The sequence below is a fragment of the Benincasa hispida genome, chromosome 2 (assembly GCF_027475165.1).
Source record: "Benincasa hispida cultivar pf3 chromosome 2, pf3_genome.v1.1, whole genome shotgun sequence".
NCBI lineage: Eukaryota > Viridiplantae > Streptophyta > Magnoliopsida > Cucurbitales > Cucurbitaceae > Benincasa > Benincasa hispida.
The window spans coordinates 8,841,899-8,867,349 of record NC_143479.1 but is presented as its reverse complement, the minus strand read 5'-3'; the positions used below and the strand labels follow the sequence as shown (position 1 = coordinate 8,867,349).

The 25,451-nt window shown below is 33.6% G+C and overlaps 2 protein-coding genes across 3 annotated transcripts; both read left to right on the top strand.

The window, feature by feature from the left end:
- Positions 1–9,170: 9,170 nt before the first annotated feature.
- On the top strand, positions 9,171–11,356 carry LOC120071673 (U-box domain-containing protein 38-like). Its single transcript, XM_039024047.2, has one exon. It carries the CDS (start codon positions 9,557–9,559, stop codon positions 11,177–11,179), a length of 1,623 nt encoding a protein of 540 aa, XP_038879975.1. The 5' UTR covers positions 9,171–9,556; the 3' UTR covers positions 11,180–11,356.
- A 1,672-nt stretch (positions 11,357–13,028) lies between these two features.
- On the top strand, positions 13,029–24,436 carry LOC120071815 (alpha-N-acetylglucosaminidase-like). 2 transcript variants are annotated; one of them, XM_090310540.1, is made up of 19 exons: positions 13,029–13,474; positions 13,680–13,756; positions 13,994–14,205; positions 14,368–14,489; positions 16,308–16,393; positions 16,659–16,753; positions 17,060–17,141; positions 19,001–19,107; positions 19,216–19,246; positions 19,486–19,603; positions 19,854–19,901; positions 20,164–20,274; positions 21,110–21,211; positions 21,803–21,901; positions 22,863–22,973; positions 23,168–23,400; positions 23,519–23,756; positions 23,836–23,914; positions 24,006–24,436. In XM_090310540.1, the coding sequence occupies exons 1-19, from the start codon at positions 13,250–13,252 to the stop codon at positions 24,260–24,262; spliced, it is 2,433 nt and encodes an 810-aa protein (XP_090166666.1). In that variant the 5' UTR covers positions 13,029–13,249; the 3' UTR covers positions 24,263–24,436. The 2 variants fall into 2 exon arrangements, with proteins under 2 accessions (XP_090166666.1, XP_090166665.1); XM_090310539.1 differs by having other exon boundaries at positions 19,486–19,612.
- Positions 24,437–25,451: the final 1,015 nt, after the last annotated feature.

Sequence of the window (25,451 nt, the reverse complement as noted above, 5' to 3'; positions counted from 1 at the left end):
ATAAATGTTATTGTTTGTATTGTTGTCTATTTTGTCTTAATAACCCTAAATCCAATAAAATAACATCTAAAGCTGTTTTATGAGCCTTGAACTGTATGTGGAGACAGTGATACCTCTTACAACCTGCACGTTGAGGCATCTGGTTACCTCCATTGTTGGGACTGATGCCCTAAATCTCGTAGGGTCTTGTAGTTTGTAAACACGTGTATTATGAGAGATTTTATTCATTACTGTCTATGAAATATGAGATATTTTAGTTGCATTAACCACAAACTAATAAACTAAGATCTCTGGTTATCGTTGTAACTTAAGCATGTATGTGGAGACATACAAGTGAATCATACTTTAAGTGATAACCTAAATGGTCTGTGGTATATGGATAAAAGAGGGAAACCTTATCCTGGTGAAACTAAGGATACGACCCGTTTTGTAGATGTTACAAGTGTTGTAAAGTGCTAAAAATGATTCGATCTTGGTCATTCATGTGGAGACATGCAAGCGGGGGTATCCTACACAAAGAAGTTTATATGAGACCGGACCACGAAATGTTTAGTCTCGTTATATAATGCCGTTCATGACAGAGACTTTCATTTCACTAAGATGACGATAGGTAACATGACCTTAATCCTGAATGAGTTGGGAATTCATGTTTATGAGGACAGTCATTTAATTTGCATGGGTGTGAGTGGCCAGATCGCCGACTCAAACCTATCACTTTGAGGATTCGTCTGATTGGGGAGCTGGAAACTCAGCTATACAAGGCGGAACTCACTTCTTCCCCAAAACAGGGTTAAGTAGATAGATTGCTCCCTTAAGGACTGATTCTGAGGCTTGAACAATGTGGCGCCACACCTTTTCATAGCTCGAGAAGTGTTCACTCATAGTAGGACTATGATGTATTATTCATTAGAGGAATCAGTGGTACTTAAGAAGTTAGATGTAACTACAGGGGAAAAACGGTAAATTGGCCCAATTGTACTCATGAGCGATTTGTGAAGGGTTATCATACTATTGATTGGTTATATCCAATAAACACAAAAATATATCCGTAGTTCGAAAAGTGAAGTTTTCGGTCTTTAGTGGAGTGCCTAACATTTAACGGATGGTGGATATCGTGATTAAATAGTTTAGTCAGTTATTCACGTACCGTTGGAGCTTCAAGCTACAAGTCCATAAGGTCCCCTTGGTAGCTCAATGGATTCAAGTTGAGAATCGATTTTTGAGTTAGTTTGAAATGTTCAAATTAACAAGAGGGAATTTGATTATATATGATATAATTGATTTGATTTATTAGATGCATTAATTGGAGAAACTAATATAAATATGATTTATATTAAATGTCATAAAGAAGAAAAAGAACTATGGTTTAAATATTACATATGATGTGATATTAAAACTATAGGTTATAAATATAATATGATAAATTAGTTATTATATTTATTTATAACCAAAACAATTATAAAATAATTGTTTTGTTTAGTTATTACTTTCTTCTTTAACCATTTGAGTGAGAAGTTGCTATCAGTCTTAATAACTGAAGAATAGAAATGAAAATTGATTTTCTTTTTTTCAAATATAAGAACACATTCGATCAAATGAAAGAAAAAACTATACGATAGCCTTTGAGAGAGTGAATGATGAGGCATCAAGTTTACTAGACGACATCTTCTCATTTATTAGACGATCGAGTACCCAGACTATACGATAGAATTAGACATTTTCCCACTTACTTGATCGTTGAGCTCCTCTTTCCCTCTACCAAATTCACACAGAGCCCACACCTACTGGATTCTCACACTAAGAATACCAAGGTAGCCTCTTGGTAGTGTCGAGTGTTTCTGTTCGAGGGTCGAAGATCGAGTCTTACTCGATTGTGTTCAAGGATCAGACAGTTCGTGATTTGCACTAGTTGTTAGTTGCGTTCGTGCACCTGATCGAGTTGGCTTAGACATTGGACTAGTGTTGATCGAGGGAATACACGAAGAAGAGTTCTTCAAAGGTATGTCACTCGATTCCCTTTGTATTTGACTTGAAAGCATGTTGTAATTTACTCGATGATGCATAACTGTTGTCGTTAGTTTGTAAATGCTTTGTTATTTCACAATGGGTTTGGAACGATCTTGCTTCCGCTCAATGATTCTCTTGTATAAGAGTTCCTTCATCAATAAAATAAACTGGATAGCTATAACCACCTGGCCTCCGAATTCCTTTACTGAAATTTAACTTAGAACCGAAGGTATCATTATGCTTGAGTTTATATGTCCTCATACTAGATACCCCAGATAAAAACTTCCCACTTCCTCCTTTACTTAATCAGTTAGGTGATGGACTTGGAGATTTGGATGCATCAACAATTTCTATAGTCCTCCTTTCCCGTTTTATTTTTACTACACTTTTTTCCATCCCCATAGCAACTTCTCTCTTTGTCTACTTCTCAGATAGGCTCTGCTCAATTCTCAGTGCAGTTTCAACTAGCTGGCTAAAGTCATTCCATGCAGTACTGACGGTGACTGAAATACGAATCTCCTCTCTCAAACTATCTTCAAATCTTTTGCATATGTCCCTTTCATCCTCGATTACTAAAATGGCATATTTGGACAATTATGTATACTTTTTCTCATATTCAACCACCATCATTGTTCCCTAGACTAATTTTAAAAATTCATTTCATTTCATATCATGAAATGACCTTGGATAGAACTTATCATAGAAGAGTCCTCTGAATTCCTCCCAATTGGGCACTCTATCTTTGTGGCGTAACTAAGTCATATGCCACCAATCTCCTGCCCCTTCTTTGAAGGAACTCTTATAAAAGAGAACCCATGAGTGGAAGCACGGTTGATCCAAATCTATTGTGATAGAATTAAAGGCATTCACAAACATACAAACAAGTTATGCATCTTCTAACAAATTACAATGTGCTTTAGATTTAATACAAAAGGAACGAGAGACATACCTTTAAAGAACGCTTCTTCCACTGATCTTTCGCTCTCGTGAAAAACTTGGACAGCAATCTACCGCTCTCGCCTAAATCGTCTACCCAATCGTCTAGTAGTCACGGACAAACTTCTCCACGAATAAGCAACCTCTCAGACACTACCACTCAGCAACCTTGGTATTCTCAGAGTGAGAATCCAGGAGGTGTGGGCTCTGTTGGATTTGGTAAAGGGATAGAGGAAACAACGATCGAACTATACAATCAAGCAAGTGGGAGAAGGAACTGTCTATCGTATAGACTTTATATGCTTGATCGTTTAGTAAAACTCAGCAAGTGCACGATTTTTTAGAAAAACAGTTTGATCGTTTACATGATCGTTTAGAGAATCTCGTTAGACACGCGATCGTTTAGTACAACTTTACACGATCGTTTAGAGAAAGGCGTGTTACACGATCGTTTAGGCTCTCGCTTAGAAGGCTATCGTATATCTCTAATCAGCTCAACGATAATTAATGCCCTTAGTAAAGCAATTCTTTTCAAAATGAAAATATTTTTCATTTTATCCTTCAATTATGAAAACTAAACATAACCTCCCACTTTCACGTACGGTTAAGGGAGAAAACTACCCACAATTATCATATAATTGTTTTAATTATAAATAAATATAATAACTAACCTATCATATTATATTTATAACCTATAGTTTTAATATCACATCATATGTAACATTTAAACCATAGTCATTTTCTCCTTTATTCAGTATAAATCATATTTATATTAAATTTCCCCAATCATTTTATCTCCTACATCATGTCAACTATATCACATATATTTGAACTAATTTAATTATACATATATAATCAAACTCCCTCTTGTCAATTTGAACACTTCAAACTGACCTAAAAACTAATTCTCATCTTGAATCCATTGCTACCAAGTGGACCTTATGAACCTGTAGCTTGAAGCTCCAACGGTACATGAATAGCTGAATCACGAGATCCACCATCTGTTAGCTGTTGGGCACTCCATTAAAGACCAACAACTGCACTCTTCTCACTGCAAATATATTTCTATGTCCATCGGATATAACCAATTAACAGTACGATAACCCTTCATAGATCGCTCATAAGTACAACTGGGCCAATTAACCGTTTTGCTCCTGTAGTTACATATAACTCCTTAAGTACCACTAATTCCTCTAATGAACAACACATCATAGTCCTACTATGAGTACTATGAGTACACCTATCGGGCCATGAGAAGGTATGTGGCGCCACATCGTTCAATCCCCGGAATTAGCCATGTTTAGGGGTGTGTTCCGACGTGGAGTTTTGGTTTGTATAGGTATTTTCAACGTGTGGTGGCTGTTTCGGGGTGTTGTTCCGGCTTGGGTAGTCTCGGTTTGCAGAGGCATTTTCAGCGTGTGGGTTTCAATGGGTGTTGGTCGGTTGCAAAGTTATTCCATAAAAAAATATGTTGATCAGTTGAGATCGTCCCTTTGAAGCTTTCTGTGTATTTTGCATCTTCTGCATTTATTTGTAAAGTGATAGAAGCCGATAATTTCGATCAAGACTAAGATGTAGGAGACAATGCATTGATGTGAGATTTAGGAGAAAGCAATTCGATGTGAGATGGTAAAATGAACATTTTCTTTAAAATTGAGGGTAAAATGGATAGTGAAAATTTCTCCCATTATATGCTTATTTAATATGGTATAGATATATATGATTGAGCTTTTTTTTTCCCCGCTATATAAAATTTATTGATCTTAATGAGTCTATAAGACACCATAAGTTTTTAAAAGGGACCTTTTTAAGTATAAAAAAAAAATATTTAAAAATATTTACATTTTATAGTAAAAAGTTTCAAAAGTACAAAGCACTTTTGATACTTTTTGCTATAAAGTGTAAATAATTTTTAGATTTTTCTATTTATAAAAATTTTCCTTTTTAAAAATTAAATAATGACTAATGTAATAATTAAATTATCAACCTTTAAGATGAAAATTAGTATCTTTTTAAGTAACTATTCTCCCCTTGACCCAAGTTGCTCAAATTCTAATAAAATAGAAATTGTGATTTAAAAATACCATATTAAAAAAAAAAAAAAAAACAAACAAACAAAAAGAAAAACCCATATATATGTAGTCTGTGCAGTCAATAAATCATTCCTCCTTGTGTGGTAAAAATGATTGCAACCACTTTGTGAGTTGTCTCATGGTTGCCTTTTAAATATTAATATACATTATCATATGAAAAAAAAAAAGTTATATACGTATAAAAGGTTAAATATACAATAATATTTATCTGACATAAATTTCGATTATTCTATGCTAGTGGACATTGAAAAAAAGTTTCATTTTTACTTGTTTTAAAAATTAATATAATCTGACAGATTTTCGATTAAAATAAGATAAAAACTAACCTAACGGTTAGCGTATAAAAAATAAAAAGGATAAATGACAATATTTACGCAGTTGAGGTGACAAGTAACATATAAGAAGTGGTTATTGTAAATAATTTTAACGTTTCGAAACAAATAATAAAACTATCTAAATTTTCTATCACAACATATTACCCACCTTCTAATTTTCACACATAAATGGCGACATCAATTTTTATACTCTATTTTAACCTTAAAAAAAATGTTATTTTAGAACCATTTCAAAGTTTAAAAATATTTTTTTGGAATAAATTTTAAAATTCAAGAATAAAAATGAAAAAAAAATCCAAAATATATAGACATTATTGAGATATACTACAAACTTTAAAGATAATTTGTATGATGTAACCAAAACAAATTACGTGATTAGATTATAAAAAAAAAAAAAAAAAAAAAAAAAAAAAAAAATAGGGGTAATTGCAAATATAACAATCAGACCCAAAATATTCATAGATATAACACGATATAAAAGAATTTACAGATATAGCAAATTTTAGATTTTGTTTTCAAATACCATATCACTAGTAGAAGTCTATTAGTATATTAGATTTTGTTAGATTTTGTTTTCAAATACCATGTCACTAGTAGGAGCTCTCAGTATATTAGATTTTGTTATATTTATAATTATTTTAAATCGTTGTTGTACAATTATTATTCTTAAAAGTGCCATCTAATGTAATTACCTAAAACAACTAGTAAAAACAAAAAGGTGAATTTAACAATTAAATGTAACGCTTGTAATGAACATCGATGGAGATAAACATAACTAATCTAAAAGATATATAACTAAAAACCGTTTATCATTTGTGTGAATTAAAAATATGATTAAACTTTCTAAGTAGTTACGTAATATATAACTTAAAAAATAATGAATGTTTTTAACACTTAAAAAATCAATATAACCCAACTCAATTTGGTTCAATTTTGTTTGGATGAAATTAAAAAAAAAAAAAAAAGTTGAAAAATGACATTTAAAGAAGAAAAAAAAAAAGGAGAGATTGATGGAATTGTGTATGAGGAACATTATAATTCCAATCCAAAAAGTATAGCATTGCTTGTGCCGTTTCTCGAGGACAAGAATAAAATTGCTCACTACAATCTACATTTTGTGGGTCCCTTCCATTCCACTTCTCTATTTATTTTTCATTCCTCTCCCTCCCAAAATAATAATAAACAAAATTAAATATATATAATTGTCCAATTCAATTTCACTAGTCATGTGTTTTTTTTTTCTTTTTTAATTTGAAGACCACTATGGTCTTATATTTATGTTTTATTATATTTAGATTATTGTATTTTAAAAAGTGGATAGTGAAACTTATTTTTAAATAGAAAAATGAACCAAAATATTTATAAAATATATCAAAATTTTAGAATTATCAATGAAGTCTATTAGTGAAATTTTAGAACTAAATTTTTTAAATAGAAGTCTATCAGTGTCTATCATCGATAGTTTTAAAATTTTATCATATCTTGTAAATATTTTCAACAATTTTACCATTTGAAATAAATTTCATATATATATATTATCACAATAAATGTGAGTAGGTGGATTTTAAAATTTTAATTTTGAGAGAAAAAGTCATGTCCATTGCTATTTTGTTGTGTTATACTCATGTTGCGGACAATTATATACATTGAAAATGAAATATTTATTGGATGTTTCTGGATGATTGATTAATCGCAAGTTGTATACGAAAGCTTCAAGAATATCAATAAACCAAAATGAGTGAAAATCCTTTAGAAATGTTTGGGAACATCTTCTATCCATGTCAATTAGCTTACTATGATTGTTTTCAATTGTTTTACAAATCGAGGGTGGAACTAAAATAAATATTAATTACTTTTGTCTTTCTATGTACATGATCATTATTTTTTCAATACGATAATAGGGGATTGAATATTTGATTCTTTAATTTTATGAGAGGTTAATATCACGTTGTAAATATAGATGTTAGACCAAAAGTATTAGTAGATATAACATAATGTAAAAAATTATAAATATGACTAAATTTAAATAGTATACCAGTGATAGACCATATTATTGGTAAGAGTCTATCAGTGATAGACTATATCACTGGTAAGAGTCTAACAACGATAAGTCTATCGCTGATAGACTTGTCTATATTTACAATTTTTTTAAAATGATGTTATACACTTGATTATTATTTCTAAAAATATTATCAATTGTAATTACCCTTGTGTTTTATATGGTGGTTTAATAATTAACACGAATAAGAATGTCACAAATTTTGACTCTTTGACTTTAACAAGTGTATTATTATTATTATTTCTTGTTGCAGAACTTTTAATTGAAACAAAGTAAATTATATACAACTTTACGAAATTTTACCTTCTATTACACTCACCCACGTATTTTGTTGTTGACATATGTACAGGAAAAGAAAGTGGAACAATTCAATATTAAACATAAAAATATATTTAATTGTATAGATTAAATTTATTATTAAAAATTTTAAATTTGATTGAAACCATCGAATTAAAATAATATTTTGTATAAAAATTTAATACGTATGAAAGTAAAATTTATAGTTTCTTTAATTTGAATGAGTTAATTTTTATTTTGGTCAGGTAGCAACTAAATTGAGTTAAAATTTGACAAGTGGTTCAATTTTTGTATTTATTTGATTTTAATTTATATTTTGGATAGTTACTAAGTGCTAGCCTATAAACAACAACTTGGTTATTCATTTGTTACATCTCATTCAAAATTGAATAATTCTATATTTTATTTCTTTCTTTTTGACCAAAGTTGAAAGTGAGTATCAAAGAGTTTTGCTAGATTCAAGTAATTCGAGGTTGCATTTTTATCAGAATTAGTCATTGTATTATGCTGAGACGATCGTTGTAGTATGCTTGCAGCTTGTGTAGAGTAAATAATTGTCTTTAGGACAACGCTTATCAAAAGTGTACCTTGACTACATTTTGAATCTCCAAAGATTTTGAGTTTTTTTTTTCTAGTATTTGATTATTTCCGTATTCAAGTCCTGTTACACCATCAGGTTTATGCTTGGGTTTAAATATTAATCATCGAGTGTACTTTTTCTAATTGAATTATAATCAATTTGTTAGTGCATTAAATTCTTATATATCAATTCTTCCCCACCATTTTTTACAATGAAAAAGTAAAATCCTAAATAAAAATTATCACTAAATTTAACCAAAAGTAACTCATACACCAAATTAAATCTACTAGTAACTGAAATGTATCATCACCATATTTATTTTAACTTATCTGTTCAAAATTCGAACAAATTTGTTGACATGAGTATATCTCAATTGACATAAATATGTACAATCAACTTTAAAGTTTGAGGTTTAATCTCTCTAACCTATATAAAAAAAAATCTAACCAATTTTTATTTAACATTTATGAAAAAATTTAGGGTAATAATGTAATTTTAAAAGAAAAGAGTAAATGACAATGTTTTTTTTAATTATAATTTATTAGATTAAAAATATCATTTTCGTCCATATATTTTTAAATGCCTAATTTTAATCTATGTGATTCTAAAGGTTGAATTTTAGTTATTTCACTTTCAATAAATCTTAAATTTATTTTTTAAGTAGTTGATTTTCTAAAAAAAACTTTTTGATATTTATAAATATTTTCCTATACATTTTGAAAAAAGGTTTACATATTATATTTTTTTACATTAAAATTATCGTTATTATTTAGCCATTTTAATAAAAGTTCACTTTAAGAGAAAAAATTAAAATTTATTAAAAATACATAAATTAAAATGGAATAAACATCGAAATATTGAACGAAAATAATTTTTGAAGCTTATTATTATTTTATTGTAATTTAGATAAAAGAAATTGACCTGGAGGAAGAACAAAAAAAAATCAAAGCATGATTTTTCTGACATGACACCGAGGGTGGACTGTTTCTTAGACCATGAAAAAAACCAGTAAATAAAAATTGAAATAAAATAAAAATCCATCCCTCACCATTGACCAGTCAATCCAAAAAACCAGACCCACAAAAAGAAACCCGACTGCACCCCACAGCAGTAGAAGAACGCCCTAAGGCAGTCCTCAGCTCACGCTTCATTTTCTTCTTCTTCTCTCTCTTTTTCCTCACTCAATTCTCTGTACAATTGGATTTCTGCTCAAACTTTGATTTCTTCCTGGTTTCGTGATTCTGTATGTATGGGTGGCAATGGCAAGTCCCGGTGGAAATTCCTCTTCCCCCACCGTCGTAACTCTAGGCTTGAATCCAGCGAGCCTCCTAAAGAGTTCATTTGTCCAGTTTCTGGTTCGTTAATGGCGGACCCTGTTGTCGTCTCTTCTGGACAGACGTTTGAGCGCGTTTCTGCGCAGGTTTGTAGAAATTTAGGGTTCTCCCCTGTGTTAGAGGATGGTTCGAAGCCAGATTTCACTACTGTTATTCCGAATTTAGCTATGAAGAAGACGATTCTCCATTGGTGTGAGAAGTCTGGTGCTCGGAATCTTCAGCCGCCTGATTACACCTCCGTTGAGAGCGTTGTTGCTGCATTGATGGAGAAGGAGAAGCCTCAAGCCGGAATTAGGGATTCCTCGGATAGGGATTTGTTAGAGGGGGTATCGGATTTGCCGCCGGTGAATGTTTCGCACGCTGCGACGGAATATGGCCACCGTCCAGAACATTTCTACACTAGCTCGTCGGAGGAATCGGTCGTCGTCGGAGGAAGTCCCGGAACTCCTCTGCCGTTCACGACTCGACCTGCGTGTTACTATTCATTTTCGTCTTCTTCCTCTGAAACTGTGGAAAACGAAGCGCTCATCCAAACCCTACCCCCTAATTCATCGATTTCTGAAGAAGAGAAGAATTTTTTATGGAAGCTTGAGAGTCCCGATGTGTTTCAACAAGAAGAAGGCGTTATTTCGCTAAGAAAAATCACGAAAACCGATGAAAGTATTAGGGTTTCGCTTTGTACGCCTCGGATTCTTTTCTCTCTCCACCGATTGATAACGTCGAGGTACCCCAAGGTACAAATCAACGCGGTCGCCTCTCTGGTAAATCTCTCCCTCGAAAAGCCGAACAAACTGAAGATCGCGCGGTCTGGATTGGTTCCACACTTAATCGATGTGCTCAAAGGAGGACATACCGAAGCGCAAGAACACGCCGCCGGAGCGCTCTTCAGCCTAGCGTTAGAAGATGAAAATCGGATGGCGATCGGAGTTCTCGGCGCGCTTCCGCCACTCCTCTACGCACTCCGATCGGAAAGCGAGCGAACTCGAGACGATTCCGCTTTGTGTCTCTACAACCTAACAATGATTCAGAGCAACCGAGTGAAGCTTGTGAAACTCGGCGCCGTAACCACTCTACTTTCCATGGTGAAATCAAGAAACTCGACGAACCGGCTGCTATTGATCCTCTGTAACATCGCCGTGTGCCAGGAGGGAAGGTCGGCAATGCTGGACGCCGACGCCGTCGGGCTCTTGGTCGGAATGCTGAGGGAGAAAGAGCTGAACTCCGAATCAACCCGCGAGAATTGCGTTGCGGCATTGTACGCTCTGAGCTACGGAAGCATGAGATTCAAGGGATTGGCGAAGGAAGCCGGAGCAATGGAGGTTTTGAGGGAGATTGTTGAGAGAGGAAGCGAGAGAGCGAGAGAGAAGGCGAAGAAGATATTGGAGAGGATGAGAACGAGAGGGAGATTCGATGAAGACGACGATGAAGAAGACGATCGTGGAGGCGAGTCGAGTTTTGAGAGAGGTGGACTCAGTTCGACTCTGTACCGACTCGGTGGTGGAAGATTTCCCAGCTCGGCTAACACGGTGCCGTTTTGACAACAATTTCTTCTTCTTCGAGATGTGTTCTTTTGGGTTTCGATTATTGGGTTTGTTCCTTGTTTGTAAACTATGTAATTAATGGTTTTTTCCCTCTAAAAACCCTAAAAATGTAATTGGCAGAATTTGTATTCTATTTATTTTTCTTGACATTTAAGATAGGAGGATTCGAACGAACAATCTTGAATATATGTTTAGATAGTTAGACTATGTTTAGATTGACAACTTCGATAGAGATAACTTAAGTTCTAGAATCATTTGATTATCGTCTCTATTAGAAACATATCCATAGTCGTAGAATGTTGATGGAAATATATTTTTTTAGATGGGTACTTAATTTAAAAAGATGATATGCTTTTTGTTTACTTTGCCCAATTGTTATTGTAATGACTACTTATGATGTTTCCATTCTTTTTAATTATTTTCCAATGCATGAGTGGTCGATAAATTAGATTATGATAATGGATGTAATTAATAGTAATTAGTAACTCACTTTAAATTGCCTTTTTTTAGATGGAAGCATTGGGCACCGTCTAGTGTCTACTCCACGAATGTAAAAGGATTAGGTTTTCTTCATTGTCTTATCTCTTTCCACTTTCCATTTCGTATGAGTTCGAAATTGGTTTCTATCATATGTATCCTTTTTCATGGGATAATTCAACTTATTATAAATTGTATTCGTATTATTGTTGTTCTTATTATTCATACTATTATAAAGTTATAAGAAACTTTTGCCTAATTATTTTATAGTTCAATTGATTCAAATATATATTAAACTAAGATATGGGTTGAAATCTCCGTACATCCACTTATTATTGAACTATAAAAATATATATTGTTTAAAGGTTGTATGAGACCTAGACAATATTTTCAAATAGTATGAAACTTTTCATATGAGAGACTGAACTTGAACAATTAAGGCTTCATTTGGTAATCACTTGATTTTTTGTTTTTTTTCTAAATTAAGTCTATTTCATCTACATTTCTTATAATGATTTGCATTTTTCTTAAATACAATAGATGAATTCTTAGTCAAATTTTAAAAATAAAAACATCTTTTTGAAAACTACTTTTTTTAGTTATAAAAATTTGGCTTGATTTTTTAAACAATTGGTAAAAAGTAGATAAGAAAGGAAGAAATTTGGAGAGAGAAGTAGTGTCTTTAGACTTAATTTTAAAAAATAAAATGATTATCGAATGGAGTCTAAAGTTTGGTTTGAGATTGGTGTGTAACTTTAAAAAATTAATTGTAATAAAAAATTTGAAATGAAAAGTAGAATAAAATAGGATAAAATTAGAATATTGAAAAGTTAGTTGGAGAAATCATTTTTTTTTAAGAAGTCAATTACAGAAGCTTCAATATTATTTTAACTTTTCTTTAAATTAATCAATAATTGATTTAACCAAACCCTAAAAAATGATTAAAGATTGAAATTCTAAAAACAAATTTTAAAAAACATATCCAGTGATTTTAAATGAACCTTTGGTTTTTTATTTTTGAAAATTAAATTTATTTCTTTTCTATTTATTACCATGATGACTTGTATCTTTTTTTAGTGTAATAGTTAGACTTTTAGCCGTTTAAAAAATAAAAGATTTTTCTTTTTTTTAAAAAAAGTTAATTTGATTTTTTAAAACTATGTAGATAATAATAATAACAACAATAATAATAAAATCTGGAGATAGAAGACTTAATTTTAATTTTAAAAAGAAAAAACGAAATGGTTAACTAGCCGTCTAAACATTTTGGTTTTTTGAAAAGAAATTAAATCCCAAACAATCAGTTGATGAAGATCAACAGCCCTAAATTAGTCGAGGGGAGGTCCCCACATCCCTATTTATAAATTACACTGATCAGTTGCAGTTTCGCTTTCGCGCGCTCTTCCACTCTCGTCGGGACACCGCCGGCACTGGCCACTGCCATTGTCCGCTAGTCACTGGTACTATTCAAAATCAATTGCCGTTCCTGGATTCTTCGGCGTCATCCACCACCATGCCGATTTCCTCTACAAATTTTCATCTCTACTTTCTACTTTCACTTCTGATCTCTCTTTCTCTTTTCCTCTTCTTATGGCTTCTCCTTTTTCTTCCATTTTCCTTATCTTTGTTTCAATATTCGCCGCCTTCTCCACTTCTCGGTCGTCGACGATCGGAGTCGGATACATTTCTCGCCTTCTTGAAATTCAGGATCGCGAGAGGGCGCCTGCATATGTCCAAGTTGCTGCGGCTCGGGGAGTTCTTCATCGGCTTCTTCCTTCTCACCTCTCTAGCTTTGATTTTCAAATTGTCTCTAAGGTACTTGGTTGATTTTCTTTACGAGTTTCCGTGTTCACTATTTGACTGTTGAAAGAAGTACAGAGTAGTTTGTAAGAGATTTTAATTTGTTTTGTTAGGCACTTGGAAGTTTAGGAAAATAAAAGAACTCCTGTGTACTGAACTCTAGTCTACTTCTAGTCTCTTTTTTTCATGTTCATTTTTTTTATATGCTGTTTTTTCCCAGGATAAATGTGGTGGAGAATCTTGCTTTGTGATCAGGAACCACCGCGCGTTCAGGAAACCCGGGGATCCTGAAATTTTGTACGTAAAAACTATTTGCTCCTCTTTTTTATTCGGTTCGCCTTGATCGAGTAGGCCTTTAAAATTGGATTAAGCTACTATATTGCTTCTTGTTATTTAGTAAGTGAAGGTTTGGGAGTTCCCGTCTCGAAAAATATGAATTCACAGACATCAGTCATCCACAGTGTTCTTCGTAAATAGAAACCAAAATCGATCTCTTACTTTTCGGCATGAACACGATTATCATTCTTTTTCTAGAATCGCTGGGGTCACTGGAGTGGAGATTTTAGCTGGCTTGCACTGGTATCTTAAGAACTGGTGTGGTGCACACATATCTTGGGATAAAACAGGTGGCTCACAACTATTTTCTGTACCTAAGGCAGGCCTGTTGCCTCGTATTCAAACAGACGAAATTGTGATTCAGAGGCCTGTTCCTTTGAACTACTATCAAAATGCAGTTACATCAAGCTGTAAGGTTTTCTTTCTGGAAATGGCATTGGATTCATCTTGCTGCAATGAGCAATATAAATAACAGAAATTGAATTACAATATTTCATGTTGCTCCAATAACATTTATCTGTTTACTGTTTCGATAAATGTCTTGCTGTTTTCTTTTCCTGTGCTTGCTAAAGACTCTTTTGCCTGGTGGGACTGGAAAAGATGGGAAAAGGAAATAGACTGGATGGCTCTTCAGGGTATCAATATGCCTCTAGCATTTACTGGGCAGGAGGCTATCTGGCGGAAAGTATTTCATGTATCTTTCCCTCTTTTTATCTGCGTTATGTTATTCATACTGCCGTTTGGCATAATAATACATTCAGCAAGTGCCTATCGTCATCGAAGATAGAATTGTGCTTGGTATTTTTGGGTGCTAGAGGATGTTGAAGAAGTCAACTTACCCTACATATGTATAATACTATAATCTCTGACTAATCTTAATATTTATGACGATTGGAACAATGTTACTAATCGTGCCTCTTGGGAACTATGGATGCAATAATGTACATTGATTACTGTCATCGCAGATATAATTGTGCATGGTATTCTTTGGGTGCTTGAGGATGTTTAAGAAGTCAACTTACCCTATAAATGCTATAATCTCTGACTTGTCTTAAGATTTAGGATGATTGGAACAATGTTACTTATTGTACATCTTTGGACTATGAATGCAATAATCTACAGTATAATATTACTCTCCACTGCTTCCTGCTATTGGAAATTGTTTCTGGTGTAATCTGAACTTTTCCCTGCTTTAAAAGCTTCTTTCGTTAGGCAGTTTCTTCATCATGCTATTGTAGCTTTCCTGTCCTTTTCTAGAAACAATAATTACAAAATCGGTTCTCCCATAAATTATAGGTTTACTCGTTTGCTACATTTTAATTTATGCAATAAATTGGCTAAAATGAAAAGGCTGACTCTAATAATTTTTTCAGGCTAGGATTATTCTCTTTCGCGTAGGATTATTATTAGCAAACATGACACTCATCCTTTCGAGTGGATAGACAAAGGGTTTGAAATCTTTGGAAAGATATTTTGAGAGGGCTCCCTTCTTTTATTCCTTGGGTTCATTGTGTGGTGGGGGATGGGAGAGACGTACTTTTGGGAAGATCTCTAGATGGGGGAGAGATCTCTCTATAGGTTACTCCCATGACCATCTGTCTTCTCTTAAAAGCCTTTACGTGGCCGATTTTCTTGTGTGGATAGGGAGCTCTTGTTCGTTTCCTTTCGAGTTCCGTTGTGTTTTTTCCAATAGGGAAATGACGGATGTGGTTGCTCTTCTCTCTATTCTTGAGAGTCATCCCTTCCATCTAGGGAGGAGAGATGTGAGGGTTTGGAGCCCTAATTCTTTGGATGGATTTTGTGTAAGTCTTTTTTCCATTGTCTGCAACCTTCTCCTGTGGGCGAGTCGGTCTTTGCGTCGATGTGGAGGATTAGGATCCCGAGAAAGGTTAAAATCTTTACTTGGCAGGTTTTTCATGGTCGGATAAGTACGCTAGACAGGTTGGTTAGGATGATGCCTTCGATGATTGGGCCTTTTGCTGCATTCTTTGTCGGAAGGTGGAGGAAGACTTGGATCATATTCTTGGTCGCTGTGAGTATGCGAGCTTTGTCTGGGATTATTTTCTCCAGACGTTTGACTTGGTGTATGCTCGACACAAGAGTGTTAGAGATATGATTGAGGAGTTCCTCCTCAATCCGTCGTTTAGGGTGGGAGGCCGGTTTCCTTGGCTTGCTAGTGGTTGTGCTATTATTTGGGTGCTGTGGGGCGAGAGGAATAGGAGGGTGTTTAGGGGGGTTAAGAGGGATGTTAGAGAAAGTTGGTCTCTTGTTCGGTTCCATGTTTCATGTTGGGCTTCGATTTCAAAGGTTTTTTGTAATTTTTGGAGTCCCTTCTTGTAGAGTGAGTCCCCCTTTTTTGTGGGCTGAGTTTTTGTTTGTCCGTGTATTCTTTCATTTTTTCTCAATGAAAGCCGTTGTTATTATCAAAAAAATAATTTTTTTCAGGCTAGCTCTTATTGTAATTTACTTGGTTCAAAGTATAGATTGATCTTACTTCAGAATATATTTGCAGAAATTTAACATAAGCAACTCAGATTTGGACGATTTCTTTGGAGGTCCAGCATTTCTTGCATGGTCACGTATGGGAAATTTGCACAAGTGAGTAGTTGCTTTGTAACTGCGTTGAAATTAGATAACTGTTGGATGGATATTCTATTCCACTGGGACTAAAATGAAAGATGGAATTATAAATATATAATCATCATCACATCGGCTACGTAACCTTCCAGGTCCAATCAGATATATGTAGAGAATGGCTTACATGTGGCATGTCTGTTGGCTCTTATATTTCAGTTCTAGTAAAAAAAATTCTTATTGATAATTTCTTATCATTGCCTTTTGAATATCGACATTCTTATCACAGATGGGGTGGGCCACTGCCGCAAAGTTGGTTTGATCAACAGCTTATTCTGCAGAAAAAAGTTACTGGCAGAATGTTTGAGCTAGGAATGACTCCAGGTATTTTTAAGCACTGTCAGTAAATTTATTTAATACCCCATGTTGCAATAGAGTTCGAAATTCTTTGGACTTGACCCAGTAGGAAACCCAAGTGTTTTTTTCCCCTCCAATAAAAGGTTTCCATTTAAATATTTTTACTTTCATATTGGCTTTCTTTTAGAATTGCTGTTTTTTCTTAATTGCTGTTTTAAAGCTTCAGAAATGTTGCTATAGTTCGTACAGCCTATTTACTAGACGAAGTTCTAGAAAGCTCTTGTGCTAGGAACAACCTATGGACCATGGTTTTCTTTTTTTCTCCTTTTTCAGTTTTGCCAGCCTTTTCGGGTAATATTCCTGCTGCTTTCAAACACATATATCCATCAGCAAAGATAACACGCTTGGGAAATTGGTAACTCAACACTCCCTTATCTTACATAAAATTCATATTTGTTATGGTTATTAATGTTTTTTTTTTTTTTTTGTCTTTTTGGCATCTGCTTAGAATATATATTGAAACATTCTGGAACCGGTGTTAGTCAAATCCATGATATTAAAAGAAAGAACAAAAATAGTCCATGATACGAAGGATGTGATGCACTTTAAAAATAATTACTTTAATGAAGTGTTTGATAATAATTTTGTTTGTTGTTGGTCTAATATTTTTGAAGTTTTTTAAACTCGTCTAAAACTGCTTGCTATTTTAAAACAAAGATTTATTCGAATGACTAATATTAAAATTTGAAGGATTTTTAGGATAAAAAAGTTTCCTAAAGAGAGAGATTTTTTTTTGAAAAGGATACGAGTCTCTTTATTATTGAATTATAAAAAGAGACTAATGCTCCAAAGTACAAGAGATTTATACAAAGAGCATAAAGATCAACGAAAAAGGAAAAACCCGAGCTACTTGAAAAGAAATAGAATTACAGCTTCAGTGAAAGAAAGGACAACCGAAACAAAACTGAAGAAAGTTAAGGTGTTGGGAATATAAAAGCCTGCCAATTAAGAAAAATGTCTTGAATTGAGAAACCATCGAATTCTTTGTTCAAAGAGCACCATGCCGAAGCGTTCCTTTTAGCTGAATCAAAACGAAACTCCCAATTTTTCCTAGCATTATGGAAAATTCTCTGATTCCTTTCAAACCAAATATCAGAAAGGATAGCCTTGACCTTGTTGATCCAAAGCAGCCGTGGTTTTTTTGGGAGAGAGGGACTCGAGAGGAGATAAGATAGGTTGCCTCATCAAAGACCCCTACGAAGTTGAATATTTGGAAGGACCACCAACACTTTTCTGCAAAGGTACATGAGAAGAAAAGGTGCTGTAAATCTTCACTTGCCGAAGTACATAAGGGACAAACAGAGGGCAGTAAGGTGACTGAAGGAAGTTTTCTTTGAACAAAGAATTCGATGGTTTCTCAATTCAAGACATTTTTCTTAATTGGCAAAAAAAAATAGACTGAAAAATTTAAAAGAGAGGATTTAAATTGCCAAAAAAAAGTAGACTGAAAAATTAGTGGAAGGAAGCAGGCAAGTGAAGAAAAGCTAGAGGAAAACTATATACATAGGGAGAGTGGTAGAAGTGAATGTCTAAATGGGAGAAAGGCGAGTGAAGAGAGATTAGTGAGAGAAAGTAGGTGTAGAGAGAGATTTGTTAAAAGAAGTATATCTACAGAGAGAAGTTAGAAAGTCTATTTTAAAATGGAGTCAATTAGAAAATTATATATGGAGAGAAGACCTTAAGAGGGATTATTGCAAGAAAGTATCGATGTAGAAAGAAGTTAATGAAATTAGTTTGATTAGTGATCGAGAGAGTATATCGAAAGACTAGTAAGAAAAACAATGGAGAGCAGTTAGTAAGATAAAATATGTAGAGAGAAATTATTAAAATAAGTTGGAGCTAACATGAGCATACCTTATTAGAATGAGACTATAAAATTCCAATTTGTGCATTATATTTTTATGATCCAACTATATCTATATCTATATCTATATATATTTTAATGATGGAACAATACCATAAATTCCATTTTTTATTAGAAATTTAATACCAAAATATGAAATGATCCTGCATGGAGTTGTCTGAATTCAAAATTGGCACCTAGTAATTTGTAAAGCAAGTTAAGAATTACTTAATTTTGACCAGAAAACCTTTAGCTTTTGATTCGTAAGTCATGAGACCCTAGAATGATACTTGAGGAACTAGAAATTCTTGCAAAGTACTTGTTTAACTAATGACAATGTCAATTGTCTCTACGGTACCATTGTCCTGCAGGTTTTCTGTTCACAGTGACCCTAGATGGTGCTGCACTTACCTTCTTGATGCCACAGACCCGTTATTTGTCGAGATTGGTAAAGCATTTATTGAGCAACAACAGAAAGGTATTTTTGGACCTATGCTAACGAACTGTATAAGAATAAGATGTTTCATGCCTTTCCGTAAATGGTGCTTGATGATTTTAATTGTCTGAAATTGCATTTTGTGCTCAGAATATGGAAGAACTTCCCATATATACAATTGGTATGTACTCGTTTCCTCAATCAGACTTTGTATTGTGGGTTGTTCATTTTTCTTTTAATTGTCATTGTAAGATGTGTATGGTCAGCTTTGTTACATCAAAATGGCAGAAAAGCAAGCCAGAACAAGCATTTAAAATTGATGCAATATTTCTTTCTACTGTCTTTAAATTGTCTTTTCTGGAAACATGAGAAATATCTGCTATTGAACTTTTACATTATGAATATCTTTTTACCCTACAGTGATACCTTTGACGAGAACACTCCACCTGTTGATGAGGTGGAATACATTTCTTCATTAGGTGCAGCTATTTTTGGAGGAATGCAGGCTGGAGATTCTAATGCTGTCTGGCTAATGCAGGTATTATTGGTTCGTGTTGCCATATAAGCGGTTGTTCGGCCAATTCACTAAGTTCTCTGCATCGTTCCAAATTTATTTGATGTCCCTGAAGGGACCGAATTCACTAAGTTTTCATAAGTCATATCACTAAGCAAGTGGAACGTGATATGGATTACTTTAGTGAATGCCCACTACATCTCTTCTTTGTCTTTTTGGTGAAATAGCAACTTTTGTCTCAATCTTGTTGCTAATGAAATTTGTTCATGTACAGGGGTGGATGTTTTCATATGATCCATTCTGGAGGCCTCCACAAATGAAGGTTATAGTAATTCCTTATGTCATCAATTGTTCATGTAATAATACACAAATATATCTTCCAATTTTCAATCATCATTAGATAATTGCCATATATGAAGGATCTTCTCAGGGAATCCTTGGCTCAAATCCTGTGTTATTTGTAAATGCTAATTCATTTAGCTGGGCTCCTTATATGCCTGCTCCTTCTTTTATATATTCAATCTTTAGGGCTGTCATTGTGCATTCCTTTCACTTCTGGTTGACATTGGTGAAGCATTTTTCAGGCCCTTTTACATTCTGTGCCTCTGGGAAGGCTGGTAGTCCTTGATCTGTATGCTGAAGTGAAACCAGTCTGGATATCTTCTGAGCAATTTTATGGCACTCCTTACATCTGGAAAGTCTCTATGTCCATTCTCTTGCTCGATCTTAATATTCATATCTAATAAATGGTCGAGATTTAGGCTTACATTGTGGAAAGCCTTTTTCATAGCATATCAGCGATGTTGAAGAGTATGTTACAATTATCGGCCAAGAATAAACATCCAAAGTTCATTAGTTTAAAGTTATTTTTTATTTTTTATATTTTTTTATATTCAGAGTGTCTAATGTTATATTTATAGGCTATTAGCTCTTTTCTAGTTGCTATACATGGTTGATTATATTGACAATCTAAGACTAACCATTTAAAAGCAGTGGTGTCGAGAATGACATATTGTACATCTTTTTACATTTTTGCCCATTTTTATAAATTAATTTGAAGGAAGATTCTTGAAACAATGGTTGATTTATTAAAAATTCCTTGATTACACATTACATTACCTATTTTTTTGCTATTTGATGAATATGTTAAATTTATGTCAAATTATATCATTTTAGAATGTAATTTCAGTCGGTTTATTGAAAAGCAAAGTAATTATCAGTGGCTCAATGTTATCTTCGTGTCTTTAGTTTATAAGAAAGATCCTGCAAGGCAATTTTGATACCCCATTTCATTTAGTTTGCAGGTTAAAACAGTAATTATCCAACTTTAGCCGTTTTACAAAAAATTTAAAGAAAAACTGCATTTCTCGTTAATTTTGTTGCCCTGTCCCGGACCGTGTATAGTGCTTAGGTGTCATTCATAGCTAAGACTATAAGTTGATTTATTGTTTAATTAGCTGTGTGTTTTATTTCAATGGATGTGTGATGCTCGTAAATTTAACTATAATAATATGAATTGCCCTGTACAGGTGTATGCTACATAACTTTGCTGGAAATGTTGAGATGTATGGCATTTTAGATTCAATAGCATCTGGACCAATTGAAGCTCGTAGTAGTCCATATTCAACAATGGTAAGTTTATCATCTACCATTATTTGATGTCTAGTTGTTGTCATAATGTTTAGGCAGCATTATTTAATTGCTATAGGTACTTATTTAGCACCAATAGATTTTTAAAAATAAATATTTGGTGCTTTCTTTATCTCGTCCATAAGTACTGTAACTCAGATTTCGAGTACATTATTTAACTATTTATGTAATTTTGAAGAGATGAATTGATTCTCTTTCTTTTTTTTCATTATCAAAAAGACGGCTTGGAAGATTATATGCTATTTAATATTGCTCAATTCTTTTTAAATTATTTTCATTTACGGATTAGAACAATGAAGAGCTGAATCACAGTGGATCATGGTAGCAAGACTACTCTGCCACTTACAACATTCTGTCACGTATTTAAGTTGTCTACGGAAGATTCTACCCAGAACATAATTAATATTACTCATTAGAATGTAAAAATTGTATATTTAACATATCTATGAAGATATTACTTATTTCAATCTCCCTCTCACCTTCTCTTTTTCTCATATATCCGTGAGGTGTATCATTTTTTTTTGCAATGTTTAAATTCGTGTTTACCTCTGTCACCCGTGTTTTTATTTGAAGGTCGGTGTAGGAATGTCCATGGAAGGAATTGAACAGAATCCTGTTGTCTACGATCTTATGTCTGAAATGGCTTTTCAGCACAACAAAGTTGATGTCAAGGTACAAATATTTTATTGTTATTTTAAAAATATGATGACCCATTTACTTCGTTGCCAGTTGTATTCATGTTCCATTTGCGGAAAGCTAACAAGTGACATTACATGGATTAAATTGAATATAGCGAAGAGCCAATCACATGAAAAGGGTAGTGATATCATTTCTTTTCTACCGTGCTTAGGTTCACATCCTGGCTAATGCACAATGTGGTTTTATTTTCCAAGTTGATTTACACAACTAGTTCTGTTTATGTCTTACATGCAATGCATTATGAGAAGGAACTGATAGATGCAAAAGATGTTCGAAAATATTTCATAATAAATGCCCTACAATTCGAGAACAATCACAACAAATTCTATGTAAAAGATCTAAGCATGGAAGAAAGCTGAATTCTATATGGAGATTAGAATTACTGGACCTATTAGATTGATTGAACATAAACTTGCGAAGTTGCAACAACTAAGCAATCTTCATCAACTAGACCAAATATAGGCAATCTTCTTTGCCTGAAAAATGTAGGCAATTTCCTAAACTATGCTACTATAACGGTAAGAATATGTTCTTTTCTCCACCAACCGCACTAATGCAGAGGAAGTCCGTAGGTCAATAATTAAGTCCACATAATTTGCTCATTAAATGGCTAAGATATAATTTTCTTTTGATATGTTACCCAAATATGAATTGATTATTAAGTCAATTGCAATTCATTCCGACAATAGAAATTTCTTTTTAGTTCAAAAATTTCAGGGGTGGTAGATCCTTCGATTAGAGGGTTGTTCATATCCTTTGGACAACATACTGCTCACCTTGTCCTTGATTTCTGAACTTTAGCCCTAGCACCTTCAACTTTAGAGTTTGTTTTTTCCATTAGAATTTATTTGCCTCTTAGATTTTGCGGCTTGTTTATTTTTGAAATCTTTGTTCCCATCTGTCAGAATTTGTAATATTATCCTTTTGTTTCCAGAAATGGCTTTATCAGTATTCAATAAGGCGTTATGGTCATTTAGTCCCTTCAATACAAGATGCCTGGGATGTATTATATCACACCATCTACAACTGCACTGATGGAGCCAATGTAAGTATAAAAAAGACTGCAATGTCTGTTCGACCTTACCATCTCTTTTGGTACTTCTACGACTGGTGTTTGCAGTCTTGTTACTTTAGAATGGTCGTCACCGTCTTCCCTTTGTCTATTTTCTTTTCTTGCTCATGCAAAATCAGTGAATCGTGCTTATGTTATGCTAACATGTCCCGGTCAATACGGAACAGGACAAAAACAGGGATGTAATTGTGGCATTTCCTGATGTTGATCCATCGTCAATCTTGGTATTACCTGAGGGATCTGAACGACATGGGAACTTGGACTCACGCGTAGATAGCCTTCGCCTTGGGGATGCAATGTTTGACCGACCTCATCTTTGGTATCCTACTTCTGAAGTAACTCGTGCACTAAAGCTTTTCATTGCAGGTGGTGATCAACTTTCTGGTAGCAACACTTACAGGTTGACTCACGACTTTAAAATATCCTATTATTTGAAACCTATAAAGATGTCAAATCTTGTCCTTTTTTCTCTTTATTAAAGCTTAGATCATTGAATTGACATTCGTTGCTACTCTTAGGTATGACCTTGTGGATTTGACCAGGCAAGCTCTAGCCAAATACTCAAATGAACTGTTCTTTAGAATTGTCAAAGCATATCAGTTATATGATGCACAAACAATGGCCAACTTAAGCCAAGAGTTCCTTGAGCTTGTGAATGATATCGACACATTATTGGCTTGTCACGAGGGATTTCTTCTGGGACCTTGGCTACAAAGCGCCAAGCAACTCGCCCAAATTGAAGAGGAGGAAAAACAGGTTCAATTCATGTCCATTCTTTCAATTACGAGACAATTATACTAACTACATCCGAATGCTGACTAATCTCAAATTACAGTATGAATGGAATGCAAGAACTCAAATAACCATGTGGTTTGACAACACAGAGGAGGAAGCAAGTTTGCTTCGTGATTATGGTAGTGATACTTTGAACCTGGACTTCACTCTATATCGATAAATTATCGTCAAGATTATGCTTCAAATTTGACTTATTTAATCTCGATTCAGGAAATAAATACTGGAGTGGACTCTTGGGTGATTACTACGGTCCTCGAGCTGCAATATACTTCAAGTTCTTGAAAGAAAGTTCAGAGAATGGATACAGATTTCAATTGAGTAATTGGAGGAGAGAGTGGATAAAGCTAACAAATGATTGGCAAAGCAGCAGGAAGGTTTACCCTGTGGAAAGCAATGGAGATGCACTTGACACATCCCACTGTCTCTACTACAAATACTTGCAAAGACTTGAAAGCTTTGATCAATGAATCGGGCAAGATTTCTGCAAGTAACTAAGATCTAAATGTTGCATAATGTTTATTTTGCATATTTTACTAGTTCTCCCGTTTTCTATTCCATGTTTAAACTAGTATTATTTCACAGGTTAACGATGGCCCTTTTTTTAATACACAAATAGTCTACGATACTATTTATCTCGGTAATGCAAACAATCTCTTCTTGTCTCTTTGCATTAGTATCGTTGAGTCATTTGAACATAGTTTAGTGGATAAGACACCAACTACTACTCAAAAGATTGATGACTCGATCATCTATCTTGTAACTATCAAACTATGATCCAAGTCCTTTATTTTTATTTATAGGAAAAATTCCATCTATTTAAGAAAATAAACTGACTATTCATAAGCTTTAGCTGAAAAAAGGCAGTTGACCAAATATTTTTGGTTTAAATATGGATCCAGTCTCTGAATCTTTTGAAAATCTGGTTTTCAAGTTTGAACTTTGGAACTTTGATCAAAGTCTTTGAATTATTATTTTTGTTCATCAATCATTAATATTAAAAATTTTAAGTATAACCTCAAATTTAATCATAAAATTAATACAGTAGGTATTTGATATTGAGGGAGATTACAGGATCAACATAACACGTGAAAGCCTATGATCAAATGCTAAAAATAATAATTAAAAGAAAATGAAGACCAAAATTAAAATTCTAAATGCTAAAAAGTCAAACTTTGCCCTCCAATATGTCTTATGGCCTTCCTTGATTGACTACTTTATATTTAAACATCTAACTGTTGTTTTCTTTGTATAATTTTTATATGTATTCCTTAGTTTGGTCCTTGTTCAAGGCCTTGATTTGTCAAATATAAAATAAAAATGCATGATGAGAGCATCCCTTTGTTTCCAAGAAATAGCCAAATAAATTCATCTGGCGTGTAGGCGGTGACCGATACTTAGGTAAGGTTTGGCTGTGATTAGTTGTTGACTCTTTTTATTCATTAGAACCTTCTTGAATCTCCTTTATTTGATACCAACGTGGATCAACAAAAATCACTTTTAAAATTTTGATTAAAATATCACTTTAACCCTTTACATTAGACTAATTCGTTTTTGACCCTATGTTTGTAAATGTCTAAATTGAATCCCTTTTGAAGTTAACTTTTATTGAATTTGGTTTAATATTCATAATCATTTTCATTAATACGTATGCAAAAA

Coding starts and splice junctions, on each gene's coding strand:
- LOC120071673 (XM_039024047.2), top strand. CDS start 9,557: ATGGGTGGCAATGGCAAGTCCCGGTGGAAATTCCTCTTCCCCCACCGT.
- LOC120071815 (XM_090310539.1), top strand. CDS start 13,250: ATGGCTTCTCCTTTTTCTTCCATTTTCCTTATCTTTGTTTCAATATTC. Junction 16,394..16,658: donor CGTATGGGAAATTTGCACAA/GTGAGTAGTTGC, acceptor TTCTTATCACAG/ATGGGGTGGGCCACTGCCGC. Junction 23,757..23,835: donor TTGAAGAGGAGGAAAAACAG/GTTCAATTCATG, acceptor CTCAAATTACAG/TATGAATGGAATGCAAGAAC.